We start from the raw sequence: 14,920 nt of genomic DNA, 5'->3' as shown, positions 1-14,920 counted from the left end.
ATCAAGTTGAACTTGATCTAGAGAAGTTGCGGAAAGTAAAATCGAATTCAGGCGACCGTTTGTTGCAGAGGGAAAAACTTTCCCAACCGATGCTTTCAAAAGTTGGGAAGACAAGCGAAAAACCTCGGAAACTGTTAAACCGTGAGCCAAAGGTTATATGCACAACTAATGAAGGTGAAATGCTTAAACACGATCAGGATACGTGTGATATGCTAGGAACTAAAAAATGTTTAGTGAGTGGACTGAATATAGCCGGGGAATCGCGGCTGAAACGTCATCGCGAGTGTTCCCATCGATTTCAGCTGCCCGTCGGTATGAATGATAATCAACGTCCTTATTTACTTACATCTCCGCTCGCTTCCCCGCAATTAAAGAAACAGTTTACATTTTCCGTGGAATGTTTCGAAACGGATGTAAGACCGACGTCACCTTGCATTAAACGCGTGAATTGTTTGCAGGATTGCAGTTGGAAACTTGAAATCGAGAAACGGAGAGCGTCTCGCCTGAATCCGTCTGATGTGGAATATATTGCTGCTTTAACAAACGGATACGCGGCAGCCGTTTGTTCTCCAACTCCTGAGCTACAAAGAAAGTCGATAGGAAAAATTTCACGCCAGCCATAGACGAAACGATACTCTCAATACTGAAAATGTATAGATCTTCTGAACAGAAACTGGATTTTCCGCAAACAATATATTCTGCTAAACTGATTTAGAAAAAAAAAACTAAATATGTGAATATACAGTGAACAAAATGTATCAGTTCCTTGTTCACTCAAGATCTGATTATAATTCGTCCCATTTCCAGAGATGATGTTGATAAGCTATTTAATTTGTATATTCGACGGTTGCCATAGTAAGCCAAGGCTATTAGCTAACAAGAATCATTCATTCATCCGATTTAATTTCATTAAATAGGAATCTATCAAAATGGCATATACATGTACTGTCAAGTTAAACGGTACCCTACATGTATATGGTTGCATAACGTTTCCCGGTGAAATTCGCGTTTCTCATTTATGATTAATTTGTGATAGGTTCAATTATATCAATAGATACCACACAATTGGGGATTTTTTTAGATCTATGTTTATTACTTAATGAATTATGAATAGAGTAGAATTTATTGGAGTCTCCTAATCGGAAACAATAACATTCATGACACGTTTTCACTAATGCCAATCTAGCATTGTCACATGGAGATATTATTTGTAACACGGACGGCAGTATGTGAATCGTAAAGAAGATGAAAGTTGGCGTGGCACCTGAAGGGTCCAGTTTTACAGGGGTCCTTTTTGAACCGGTGAGGAAGGTTTGGTCTACACCTCGAACTACGAGAAAGGATCCTCTGAAACACCGTCGACGGGTAAGTGCAAGAACTCTCTGATCTTTTCGGTAACGCAAACTATCATTTGAAAGAACTGTTGGACTCGGTATGATTTTCCAGTCATACTCTAATTAAACAATGAGTCAGAAATTTTAGAAGAAAATCGAAATATTCGCCGCACACGTGTGACAGCATATTGCGTTTTCGTTTACATTATTTTGCCATTGGTTGGTAGCATTTGTTCCATATAGGGCGTTCTTTTTACATTTTCAAATCTTTTATATGTATGTCAGGCAACAGTTGGCAACAGGACCATACTAATCTTGGTGTAAATTTATTTTATACATTATCAAACACATATGGTAATCGGTTATCACGCCTATGATTTTATATAATCAAAATATACCCGTTACTCGGAGCAGCCGAAAATCAAAAAAATGTTACGGAGAACGGGAATTTATGTAAGTAAAACGCGATATTCAAAGGAACGTTTTCTTTTGATTATAGCAGCACTAGCTAATTGTTTTTAGACGTAGATTAGAAAAAGCCTGGTAGATTGATGACTCATAAAGAGTTTCTTATTTTGTCATTAACCGTACGAAAGTCGACGTCATGTATTTCCTGAAGGTGCGTTTGTTGCGTTTATGTGGTGAATACACCACGGGAAAGTGCTGTTTATGACTTCTGAACAGTGAAACCCACCGAATCAATATTCGCCTGATTGACTTTTATTTACGATCCATCGGCACGAATCAGATATTTTAAAACTAATCAGGATCTGTCGGTCACAATTTCAAGATAAGGTCGCAAGTCGTTTTCATTTCCTACTCGTGGGGATTCACCTGGAATTCCGCCCTGCAATTTAACGCAATTCTATGTATTTCACATATCATAGATTACATATCGTTACATTTTGATCGCGGATAAGCCGATATTAGCAAAAGAGAACAGCTGTAATATCTATGATTTCATCAAGATTTAACTTTGAAATATCTCCTTTTGAAATATCAGCTATAAAATACCGTGAAATCGATGACCGATATCGTTATGTACAGATTTCAATGGTAGATTAAGAAATTGCAAAAAAAATCTGTGAAGTGATTAATCTATGAGATGGTTGTTACTATCAATCACTTGCAGATTAATTGCTCTGACAAGAATTGTAGTACCCGTGGTCTTCTAGTGATAAGCCTCTATAAGGATTACCATGCCATATATATTTCGATCCGGCCAGTCATGTATTGAGTGATGAGCAGTCACATCGTAATGAGATTTCATTCTTTCATCGAGGCAGCAGCAATATAACCAAATTCGTTTTTATGGGAATCTTAAACCGTAACAGGATATATCCATCCCCTTCAGTATCTACTCATTGCATTCACCCGATCGAACATAAGGTAAAACATAGTCTGATTCTTCAGTAGAATTTTGTTTTGTTTTTGATATTTTCAATTCAATATATTTTGCGCATATGTATATATTTTGCTTAATCTGGGTCAATGAATATGTAACACATGTTAGTGTCATAGCAATGTCGCAACTTTAGGGCGGTGCGATTTGTGAATTGTTTAATATATGAGGGGAGTAGTCTTACATTTCCCTGCTATTCTATATATCAGTGGTCAGTCTCCGATAGACACCGATATACGTGATACAAGTCAATCCAAGTGAACCACTTCCAAGCAAATTATCAGAAATTATTCCTGAACTTATATTTTCTAACACAGGAGCTAAATTGCGTCTATTGCGTCTATCATCTGCATTTGATGAATCGATAATCAAATAAATCAGTCGATTTTATAAAATATTACGAAATTATTCCTTATTTCGTTGATAAACTTTTGTATTTTCGAACACAGGGAATAAATTGCATCCATTGCGTCAATCGTTTGCATTTGATAGATCGATATGAGTCAGACGAACAGACGACTGATTGATCACGATATTAATTAAAGAATCATTTTCCCGGTGCCGTGAACGCGTGAAAGGAAACAGACGCCCATGTTTCCCATGTTTCCGTTGGGCTCTATTTCACGATGTGATGAAAGCAAGATTAGCTCTTCGCCCCTCCCGTCCAGATGCTCTTTACGATTTTGGCAATTTGTTGTCGCCAAAAAAACCTTAACAGTTTTTATATATTGACAGTTAATACGCATCAATTAAGGCTTCAATAAACTTTTGAGTATGTAATTAGTTTTCTTGTTACAGTACATGAAACATAAATCATATCATATCATACGTCGCAACAAATAACCTTTGAGTTAATCCATGTCCACCCATTTCACCATTTCTAGATGTATTCAAATAACAACTAAACGGGTCTTAACGTTCGGATTGATGCATTTAACTGCAATATAAAATAACATGACGCTTTAGTTTCCTTTGTAATAAAATTTCCATAAGTTGCGCGAGAAAATTAACGTTCATATTTGCTAACGTCAATCTCTTTTCAACGCCCATATTTGCAGCATTTTCAGACCGGATGCTAAATATGGATTTCCGTTTGTTCTGACAACATAAAATCCCCGATGAAAGGGTTAATTCTTCGTATTATATATGGTTTTGGGTTGCTTACCGCTGTGAGGGCTCAGTACAGCTGCACAAATGATAACCAAACATTAAATGTATGGCGCCTTTATTCTCTGAGGTACACAAGCTGTTACCCGACAAATTTTTGTGTGTATTTTACGTGGAAATAGAAGTAGAAGCATGATATCATTCCGCGCCTTGTTCGTAATGCAAGGCTCTCGTACGTAGGTTGTTTTAATTTACAATTAATGTCGACCAACTGTGCTATCGGAAAAATATCATTGTGGAAGTCTCAAAAGAGCGCTGGATTTAGATAGGAACAGGTGAATCAAACATGCGCCAATAATGTATAACAGGAAGAGAATATTGATGAAGGATGGCAAAAATAGTTTCGGACGTAATCCAATTTTTAAATCAACGCAATGTAATTATGAGGATTTTGATAATGAAGGAAATGAAATCACATACATTGAGGTAATTAATTTTTTCTTTAAATTCCCTACTGGATATATGCAGTAAACCTACTTTCGATTTCTCTTCGCTGTAAAAGTTGATGGGAAATCAGGGGTCCACATCACGGAGCGACTTTCAACATTCAATATTAACATTGTGACGAAACCTATCAGCATTCTTTCTTATTCATACATGTATTTAACTGAGAAAAGGTTGGACAACGATGCAAGCAATGTGTACAAACATATATATGGCTATGTCTACAAAGGCAAATGTCATCTTCATTGCTGTGGAAATCTTGATCGCTAAGAACACCTGTCGTGTGTCCTATGTCATCGCAATATCTATAGCAACATCGACTGAAAAGCGGAGCTTTTATTCTATAAAAAGGATTATCATTGGCGATGTATTCATCTAATTTGAATATTGATTGAGATATTGTCATCGAGATATTGTAGTTATCCGTTATATCTAATCACATAGAAAATGTGTCGTATACACGAAACCGTAGTTTGAATGTGAAGCAGATGTTTGAATATCGCGGACGGGAGGAGATTTATGTATCGACTAATGATGAATTAATTAAATGACACATTTCAGAAAATTGTGTTCTTGGAACTTTGCTCTGAAGTCTAAAAGATGAAAGTGCAGAATGATATTGTTTTAAATTTCCATTAAATAATATGACATGTCGAAATTTGAGCTATATAGAAAGATTCGATAATTTCATTGAATAATTTGACAAATTAGAAATTCATTTAGATATTCGTTGACTGAGTATAAAATTAATTGAAAACATTTGTCTGTATTTACAGTGTATTAGATCGTCTACTTTACCCGACGAAGGAGATTATAAATATTACGAGCAGCAAACACGTACAGACTGGGCAGTCACTGATGATGCGGGTGGAACCGTAAACCCTGCTGCTGATATTCACGAACTTACTTCTGGCTACTATCGCGAGGCACATGATAACAGTCGCGTAGAATTCAAAGAGGTTTCTCATTCCCGTGACCGCACGGGTAGCTATGTCTTTTTGGCTCTGAACAGAAATAATCCATTGTACCCTACATTAAAAGCAGCTCATCTGAGACGCAAGGACTTCGACGATAATGCTACGTACGCGTTCGGGGGAGTCATAATTCTATTGGGAGTAGTATGTTTCATCTTTGGTTGTATCGGTATTGGTGTCAAAGCATATTTCTACTTTGTTGGTACGGGACTATGGTGCGGTATCATCCTTATTGCTTGTGGAATCTTTGCAATAAGGGCATCCCACAACATCTTTATGGGAACTTCAAACGTACCGTTATATCTGTGCTTGGGGCTGGCTACTTTAGCAACCGTTTCCGCTTTGATTTTGCTGATTTTAGCCATAATTGGAATCGTTTATGACTACACTCAAACTTCGTTTGCAACCGCGTCAGTGGCGTCCTCGAGAGAAGGTGCTGTTTTCGTACATATCGTCGATATTGCCATCGGATTAGCAGGACTTATTGCGGCTATAATTCTGATTTTGGTGGCTGGTAAATACATCTACCGACGGCACCACACCACCCTGGTGCCTCGATCGTTGATACAAACTCAGAATACAACAACCGAGATCAATTCTCAGCGAATAAACGATATGAATTTGAATATTCGGCCTGATCAAAGCGACCGTTTGGATTCGACGACAAAATTCACGAATCCGACCATATCTGTAGTCGAACAGAATCCTCTGTATAGTTCTTTCATCGAGAAAGATTCGACCGCAAATGGTAATTTCATGTTGAAGAAAAATATCGGCAGTGATTATCGTGAAGATGATATTACTATCGGCATGGACATTCGTTCATAGTTGATTATTTTTCCGATGGAATTATTTGAAGTCGTGTACAGAGCAGTATTCTAATGATATATCGAAACTAATCCTCTAAATACGGCTCAAGACAGCATACACGTGGCAAACGTGTATTTTACCGATTGTCAATTTGACCACACGGAGACGATTTGGTGCGGGCAAAATTGGTACGGATCATGGATTAGCCGGTGCCTAATTAGAGAGCACCATCAGTCACTCGATACTAAACAATGCAACAAGTGAAGTGAGTCACTTCCGGGACCAGTAGAATTTCATTTGCAATAATTTGACCCGTGCTTGAATTTGGCTCGGGCCTGGTCTGGCGTTTTTGGTCAGGCCTTGCACTCTTAAACGTTTTAGAGTCCATGGTCAGGCCAAACAGTCAGGGCCCATTTGGTAACCGTGTGAACATTTTTTTCCGGGCCAAATTATGTGCGGGCCTAATTTGCTCGCGTGATCGTGGCTTTATAGTGATGATTTTGAATGAATTCTCATTCGTACAATTTTTATTTGAGAATTGAAACGATTTCTTATTTCTTTATTTATATATTTGTTTTGTACGTAAGCAAATTGTATTTCTATATAAGTCAATGACTTTCATTGAGTAGACCAACCCTTTAATAATCAATATCCATAGGTAAACGGTACGATGTGTATATTCTCATCTTAATCTTGTTACCAAATGTTTACAGAAAAAATATTCGTATAAACAATTTTTCTTGAATTTGCAAAAAGAAACGTTAAACCTTTACAACTGTTGTTCTGTCGTGTATCATTATGATATTTTATACTCTTTAAGTTATTTCTGGAGCTGGAAATATGTCATGATTTGTATCCTACAGACCTTCTAAACTGCTAAATACTATATAATATCATGTAAACACGTTATTCAACTGAACATTTTGGAATCAAAGTTAGTGTTTCTTAACGGTAAATAAATCTTTCGCGTTAAAGCATTGAAGAATGAGGTGATATTTCTTTTCTTCTGGGATTCGATAACATTTTTGTTCATTTGGCGATCATTCAATTGTTGTCAATAGATCCTCAGCTGCATTGTGCTAAAGTCACATATTCACGATTCAACCCCCAAGTTCATATCCGGGTTTATTTTCAGCGAAGAAGACCCACATTTTGTTGATGAACTACAGTCATATAGAGCATATCAATAAAATAGAAAACCGGTTTTTTAGTTTAACACATATCACTCATTATGAAATAGGCACCATTTTCAGCACGTACGTGCGACCAATTTGAGGAAAATGTTATTTTTGCTAAATGATATACATCGATATACAATCTGAGTTTGCGTTATATTCGTCCTTATAGATAAAAATCTTATTCTTGTCAATCTCAATTCTCAATGGATGTTTATACATCATCGGATATCGATGTAGAGGAAAGCGCCTTGCTGCGTAAATATTTTGATGACAAACATTTCAGCGAGCAATATCATGGCGCTTTTGTTGAAAACAGTAGTAGCCTTGGAGACAAGTCGGTATATGTCATGCCTATCAGTACTGCACTAGTGGCTATGGTGGAAACACAACTGCCACAAATGGTTGCAAAAATCGTAGAAATAAAGAAATAACGCGACGATGAACAGAAATAAACTGTCCAGCGACGATGGTTCGATTACTGATGTTTGGGAGAGAAAGATCCGACAAATTATCATTGCCGGACGATTACAAAATAACGTAAGTGTCAATGCTAATGAAAATCCAACCATTAATTATCTAAATTAATGGTGTTTTTATATCATTGCTTCGACTTTATTGATTAGAAAATGAAACCACATTCTGTGACAAATCGAATGATTTCTACGCTATCATACGAGTCAGATAATTGTTTGATAAAAAAAAAATAGATGCCTTAATTGCATACCGAGTGAACGTGCTATGTGCGCGGTGTTAGAATAATTCATTCATTTCCAAAACCAGTTTGCTATGAAATGCTTAACAAATACAAACATTTAAACGACCTAGAATATGAATTGTTTATAGGTGCACTTCTATATAGCTATTACTTATATTTCCAGTGCATCAAATCGTCGACTTTGCCAACTGATGATCTTTTCAAGTATTACGAGGAAGAGGCAAAACGGTTCGATAAAGAAAAAGTACTCCGGCCTATCAATGAAAATGTCGAACAATCTATGCTTGGAAAGGTTTACGGTAAATCAGACGCTGAGAGGGGTATTGACACCGTTGACGCACCATCAGGAAAAGACAAAAAAGACGATGGCTCGCAATTGACCAGGTTTCATGAAGTATCAACAGGAGACGATGGCACATATTTATTCATCGCCGTAGAAAAGACAAACCCTCTTTACGACACGCTCAAAACAGCTAAACTGAGGAGAAAAGACTTCGATGACAGTGCCCTATACGCTTTTGGAATCATCGCTATCATTCTTGGCATATCGGCAGTTATCACTGGAATCGGAAAAGTTGTAATAATGGCTTGGTTCTATCAAGTCGGTACGGGCATCTGGTGCGGCTGTTTTCTAATAATAGCTGGTGCTCTATCGATCGCTGCTTCATATAATGTAGCTGAAAGAACGTCCAATGGGCCAATTATTGCAGCACTTGTGTTCGGGTGCGTAGCAATTTTTGGGGGCATTTTTATGGTTATCCTCTCAATTATTGCAATTACGTATGACTATACAGATACAACTCAAAATAACTTATCGGTAACAACAAATAAAGAAGCAGCTATTGCACTTCACATTATAGACATAGCTATCGGCATCGGTGGGGCTATTGTTGCCTTTACGATTGCCTTTTGTACCGGGAAATATGTATGGCGAAAGCAACATTACAGTCTTGTACCAACGTCTAAGTTGGGCAAACCTAGCGTCCGGGAATTTAGTGATGTTAGCCCAAGGCCCTCCACGAAATTCATCGATTCTAATGGAGCATCTCGTAACAACGGCTATACTGATGTAGACCCAAAGCCATCGACAAAATTCATCGATGCTGGGACAACAAACATCTACCCAAACATAACCACAATTTCTAATGGCCATATCGATTCAGCTGAACACAGATATAGAAAGCCGCCACCCGAAGAGGAGATGGTCGGTACCGATGAAATAGATTACCCGCTCAGTGTAGCTCAACCAAACATTCCTAAACCCCCTACAGTTCACGTGGATCCACCCAGAGCCGTCCGTATTACTCATCGTGAGAGCCAGGCCGGAATCATGGATGACAACGTACCGCTAAGAAACCACCATCGCAGGCGACACAAGAGAGGCAGAGTAGCCCCGGGTCCCGATCCTGAATCATCAACAAGCGATGTTTAGATGCTGTATATTTTGTAATAACAACGAAATAGTTCAAAAACTGTAGTTTTAATACTTAATGTCCATATACGTTGCTTTTCATGGGATAGTGTCGAAAAAACTATAATATATACATGTATAATCATGTCGAATCATATCATATATATTTTGTTTCATAATAAAGAATATTGTTAAACGTTTCGTTGTTATTCTCTCGGGTGTTTTTTTGTATCTTTTCCCCAGGAAATCAAAATAACTCGACCTTGTATCGACTTAACGTCTTCCGCACCTGGGTATTAGTTCAGATTTCGTACCATCTTTTCTGGATATTAGCGATCGTACTTTGAGAGATCAATTAAGAAATCGACAATTTTACTCTTTGCACCGGAAAAAATAACCGATATTGAACACATACTTTGAGTTAATTCCGGATTTCAATCTACGTAACTCAAGACTGGGTACTACGTAAAACTGGCTTCTGGAGGTAGAACAACCATTCTATTCCAAGGTTAGAATAATGTGACAGTGACGATTAACATACCGTGTACCCAATAATACTGGATGTGTGGTTGAAACATGCATGTTCAACAAAAATCGAGATATTTGAAAATTTGAAAACGAGTTGACTTTGCAATAATAACTGCATTTGGGCGTTCCTTCTTAAACCTTTCGTCATGCGTGTCAATCTTTCATCGGCGTCCCATGAGACTGGGAGTCCATTATGGCAATTTTCCGCATACAACTTCAACTATCAAAAGGCCCCCGGGAGTTTTTCTCGCCTGAGAAAATGATTCGTTTCGGATTATGAAAAAATGTTTCGGGATGCGTGACTTAAATGACGGCTGCAATTTCCGTACGCATTTCAGTTAAGTGAAACTTGATAAATCGTTGGATAACCGGCAGGCTTATAGCATTCGGAAAATAAAAGCAAAATATTCATCAAATAACAATGGGCTTTCAGAGACTTTTGCAGCAGTTATTGGTCTAACTTCGCAGTGACAAGTTGGACTAGTAAAGGTAAGAAACATTTACTGAAAGCCATATATTTCTTTAAAGCTTATTCTCTGAAATAGTCTAAACGGATGATATATAAAATATTTCTGTTACATAGGTTACATCGCGTGACATAAATCAATTTAATCAGAACTAAATAGATAAAAACGAAGATCTTTCGATGCCAGAATAGTTTTTGGTTTGAATGCTGGTATCACTATTGTTTTCTTACGATTTTTCTTTTATTTTCAAATTCATTATTGGGGTTTCAGATATCTAATGTGCAATAAAGGATTATCACCGGCCAATGAATAGTTCTCCTTATCGGGCTTCGTCTTGAACATCGTGAAAGGATCAGCGAAACGACAGGAAGACCCGAAGATATTGCGACGAATGAAGAGAAATGATCAATCAACTACGACGAATACATGCAATAAACCCACGTCTATCAAAGTATATTGCGATATCCTCTTATTCTGTCAGTCTGACACGAAAGACGGATGACTGTTATCAGAACCCAAGTGTTATTGTGATCTACGGATGACAGCCGAACTTTTCTAGTATTTCACTCCATCAAACTAAATCGACAAACATTTTCCGGACTATTGAACTGTCTATTGTGTTTCCAGCAAAAATGTCTTCTACGTTAAGAGCAGTTTCTGGACCGTATACTACAACTGATGTGTCTACTGTGTTACCGCAGTCCAATAGCTCCCCGACGACCATGCGCAATGATAAACCGTGTTTTTATAGCGAATATCGTGTCGGCACTCTCGTTCTCTTCTATTGGTCGACTAATCAACCTTACATTTTGATAGTTTTATGTCTGATCGGGAACGGACTTACACTACTTGGTTCATGGGAAAGATGTCGAAGAAGTTCCGCCCATTACTATATGGTTGTCTTGGCCGCTGCAGATTCATTGGTTATAGGGCAATACGCTGGCATATTCCTCGCCAATAACTATGTGAAAAATTTTGCCTCGACCGATGCCGTTTGTAAGACGCTCGTAGCGTTTGAGGACTTCACAGTGTATTTCGCTGTTTGGTTGTTGGTATTCATGACAATTGACAGATGTAACGCTGTCACCCGACCACTTCAAGCAAATCGTATCTGTACTGTTAAACGAGGGGTTATCACAACCATTACCCTGTTCATCATCTGTTTTTCTTATGCCGCGCTTACCGACGGCTTTATTATCAAACGTCTTATCAACAAGGATGGCTTCGCAAACTGTCATGTGATCGTTCCCCAACCGTGGAACATCGTTCATTACTGGGTTAAACTGAGCTTATCTGTCTACGTACCATTTGCAATATTGCTTATCGTAAATATGATAATTCTATCAGCGATAAGCAAGGCAACGAAAAGACAGGCCGAGATGACAACTTCGCAAAACAAACGCCGCAGTAGCACAAAGAAGCTCACAATCATGGTAGTTGTCGTTTGCTTATCGTTCTTTGTCCTGACCTTTCCAGTAGCTATAGCTAATCTTCTATATCTGGAATATGAAAGCATGGATGTCGCAACTGGCGCTTATCTCAACGACTGCGATGGACATGGTCCGGCGTATATCTTCATTTACTATCTCGGCGTTCTTTTCAACTACTTCAACAACGTCATTAACGGGTTCGTATACTTAGCCTCAAATACCCAGTTTCGTAATGACGTCGCTAAGTTTGTAAGTCGATTCATTCCGCCGCTAAGACGACGATATGAACGAAGAAACGAAACTACAATTTCTACAGTGTCAAGTAGTGTCGCGATCAGCTCAGCGAAATAGATACACACATCTACGGGTGAAATTTGAACGATTGAACTTAATGTTGTTCATTTTAGATGTTTCCCAGATATTTTTCAGTGCTTGTCCCTGTTGAAAAATCTGTGTCGTTGTCATATATCTGTATTTTAAGAATACACAACATTGTATATTGACATAGCTGTCGCGCAAGAACTCATGTCGCAAGTATTCTTAGTCGAAGAAACGTATTTTTATGTCATAATGATTGCAAATGAACTCCTGCATACGGTACCTTAATGGAAAATTGATGTATTAATGCATTTCTTTTTCTTGTAATGATTATGTCGCTTGTTCGAATGACAAAAATCCCCCGGTCAAAATTCCCTTCGTAAAAAAAACCCCGGTAGATAACCCCCTAGGTAAAAATCCTCCAAGTTGAATTCCACAACGCAATTAATCATTATTGTTATGTTGATTATGAAAAACTAAGATGGATTTCACGATCTTATACGCGCTACTTTATCAACTCTAGATGACAGTAATTCCTTCAATTACATGCACTATATTATGATCACTGAAATCATAATCAGGAATAATTACTCTAGGGACGGTATTTTGATTCTTGGGTTACGAGTTAGTTAATTGAATTCGATCATTTAAACTGGCTATCATTAAGAAAAGTCACTTGAAATTACGTAAATTTTACTTAAGAAGTATCATCTTGATTTTAAGGGCGCTTGCTAATATTTATAAACAGAAACTTTTGATGAAATTTCGCCGAAACCCATTCATAGCTTTTCGAGTTGTTTTGCCCACATACGAAATCTTTCATACGATTTTATCTGTTACCCGCGTACGTGTAGGATAGACATTAACCAACTCGTGAACAGGAAGTGCTAATATTTGTACCCTTCCATGTAATCGTCGCCTAACTCGCATATCTTAATTTGGCGATGTTTATAACAACAAATCATAATCATATCTATCATTAACGGTTCAAATCATAATTAAAAAAGGAAATCTGAGATAGGCAGATCCAATCGATTGAGGAAGTTATAGCGGCGATTCAAACAGTGGCTCTTTGAATATCGTTGAAAACATAGAGATGACACAAACTGTGCTTGCGAGACTTGATGTCTCAGATAAAAGGGAAACGATTAGCTGGCCGTCGAGGGGAAGTCACCTCGGGATCGGTTATGCGAGCATGCATTATTAGTTTGTGTCAAGTAGTAACAAGTGTCTCACATAAAGATTAATAATGTCACTTTCGTGTCACTTTCAGCGTTTCTTTTCATCGCACATCAGTGTTTCTTATTGACAGAGAAAAACAATTTTTTCATATGCACTGGATTATTTTCCTGTTGCTTGAGCTAATGGAACACCTCAGTATAACACACTCCACTTAACACTGAACGACCGAGAAAAAAATTACACAAAGCATATTATCTTATATACTTTTTCCCGTGTGGGAATTCGAAAAATAACTAGCTGCCGATGTAAATAGTTGTTGTGCTATCAGTAGTTATCAGTAGTTATTGATAAACATAATAATTGTTAGAATCAAGCAATTTATTCTTCCATTTGTGAAAATTGATGGGAAATGAAATAAAAATTTACATTTGCGTCCGTACGCAATTTGTAATTTTAACCGTGAACATTTCTAGTCTGCGCGGAACGAGCTTCTCTTTGATAGGATCTTAATTTATGTAAATAAACAACGAACACGATGTGATGAATTCTCACAATATGCCGACTCCCTAGGCCATTGATAACGTTGAAATTTTGCGGCGAATGAGATCCCATCAGAGCGGGTAGATTCATTTATTGAAAATCATTTCACTCGATACAGAGTTCAATTGAGATCAGCAGCTTGGTATCAAATTCATTTTCATCGGACAAGTGATATCTGACATGCCAAATGTGAACTACTTATAGGTATGGAACATCCAAGGTTAGATGTGGCCATCCAAGGTTTATCAAGAACTAATGATGGTGTCAATCTGTTTTATTCGTCCGACAATCTATTGCGAATGGCTGCTTCGTGAAAACAAACACTCGCTGAACGAAAAGAACACAAAGCAATAATGATTTGTGACATTGGCGATTCATTCTCAGCTAGGACCTAATTCAGAGATTGGCACAGAACTACGCGAATAACACAAATCGTAATGATTTTATATCACCAAATTGTCCACGTTTGACACATTGCGCCAAGAACTTCTTACTGAACTCGTCGACTGTCACTTCTATGCCTTAGGCGGTACTTGATGCGAATATATTTCATTTGTTATTTGTTCAGTCAGATCAGAATATTGGTAAGCAGTGAGCTATTGGACGATTTTATTAGATCGAATGTTGGGACAATATATTATGGCGTATATATGAAGTATTTACCAGAAGTCAATACGTCAGCTTCATGACGCGACAGACGTCTTTTGACATAAGTGAGCCGAAAAAAACCAGAAAATATTCACTTTTTTATAATACAATTACAGGTTTTGATTACAGCGTCACTAGAATCCGTAGTTTTTTTTCTTGTCCGTTCACACTATGATTGATAGTGAGTACCTGCTCGGAGTTTGTAGGCCAACTCATCCATCGAAGTCTCGCCGCTAACAAATTTACGCACGTTTGAGTTACGCATTATAAGCTAAGTAAACTATCTTGTCCTCTAGAAATTGACGATGACTACTGCACAAGATTGAATATTGTATCGCATACAAAACAACAAACATGATACTACAGATTAAT

The 14,920-nt window shown here is 37.7% G+C and overlaps 3 protein-coding genes across 5 annotated transcripts; all 3 read left to right on the top strand.

Moving 5' to 3' along the window:
• Window positions 1–1,213: 1,213 nt before the first annotated feature.
• LOC141899794 (uncharacterized) lies at window positions 1,214–7,160 on the top strand. 3 transcript variants are annotated; one of them, XM_074786321.1, is made up of 2 exons: window positions 1,214–1,365; window positions 5,124–7,160. In XM_074786321.1, exons 1-2 carry the CDS (start codon window positions 1,246–1,248, stop codon window positions 6,147–6,149), a joined length of 1,146 nt encoding a protein of 381 aa, XP_074642422.1. In that variant the 5' UTR covers window positions 1,214–1,245; the 3' UTR covers window positions 6,150–7,160. The 3 variants fall into 3 exon arrangements, with proteins under 3 accessions (XP_074642422.1, XP_074642423.1, XP_074642421.1); XM_074786322.1 differs by lacking the exon at window positions 1,214–1,365 and adding an exon at window positions 1,569–1,787; XM_074786320.1 differs by lacking the exon at window positions 1,214–1,365 and adding an exon at window positions 3,851–4,329.
• Window positions 7,161–7,598: 438 nt separating this feature from the next.
• Window positions 7,599–9,580, top strand: LOC141899897 (uncharacterized). Its single transcript, XM_074786506.1, has 2 exons — window positions 7,599–7,846; window positions 8,188–9,580. Exons 1-2 carry the CDS (start codon window positions 7,748–7,750, stop codon window positions 9,454–9,456), a joined length of 1,368 nt encoding a protein of 455 aa, XP_074642607.1. The 5' UTR covers window positions 7,599–7,747; the 3' UTR covers window positions 9,457–9,580.
• Window positions 9,581–11,062: 1,482 nt separating this feature from the next.
• On the top strand, window positions 11,063–12,211 carry LOC141899132 (neuropeptide S receptor-like). Its single transcript, XM_074785287.1, has one exon. It carries the CDS (start codon window positions 11,063–11,065, stop codon window positions 12,209–12,211), a length of 1,149 nt encoding a protein of 382 aa, XP_074641388.1.
• Window positions 12,212–14,920: the final 2,709 nt, after the last annotated feature.

Source organism: Tubulanus polymorphus, chromosome 2 (genome assembly GCF_964204645.1).
Source record: "Tubulanus polymorphus chromosome 2, tnTubPoly1.2, whole genome shotgun sequence".
In the NCBI taxonomy this organism is placed as follows: Eukaryota; Metazoa; Nemertea; class Palaeonemertea; order Tubulaniformes; family Tubulanidae; genus Tubulanus; species Tubulanus polymorphus.
This window is presented reverse-complemented; position numbering and strand designations above follow the sequence as displayed.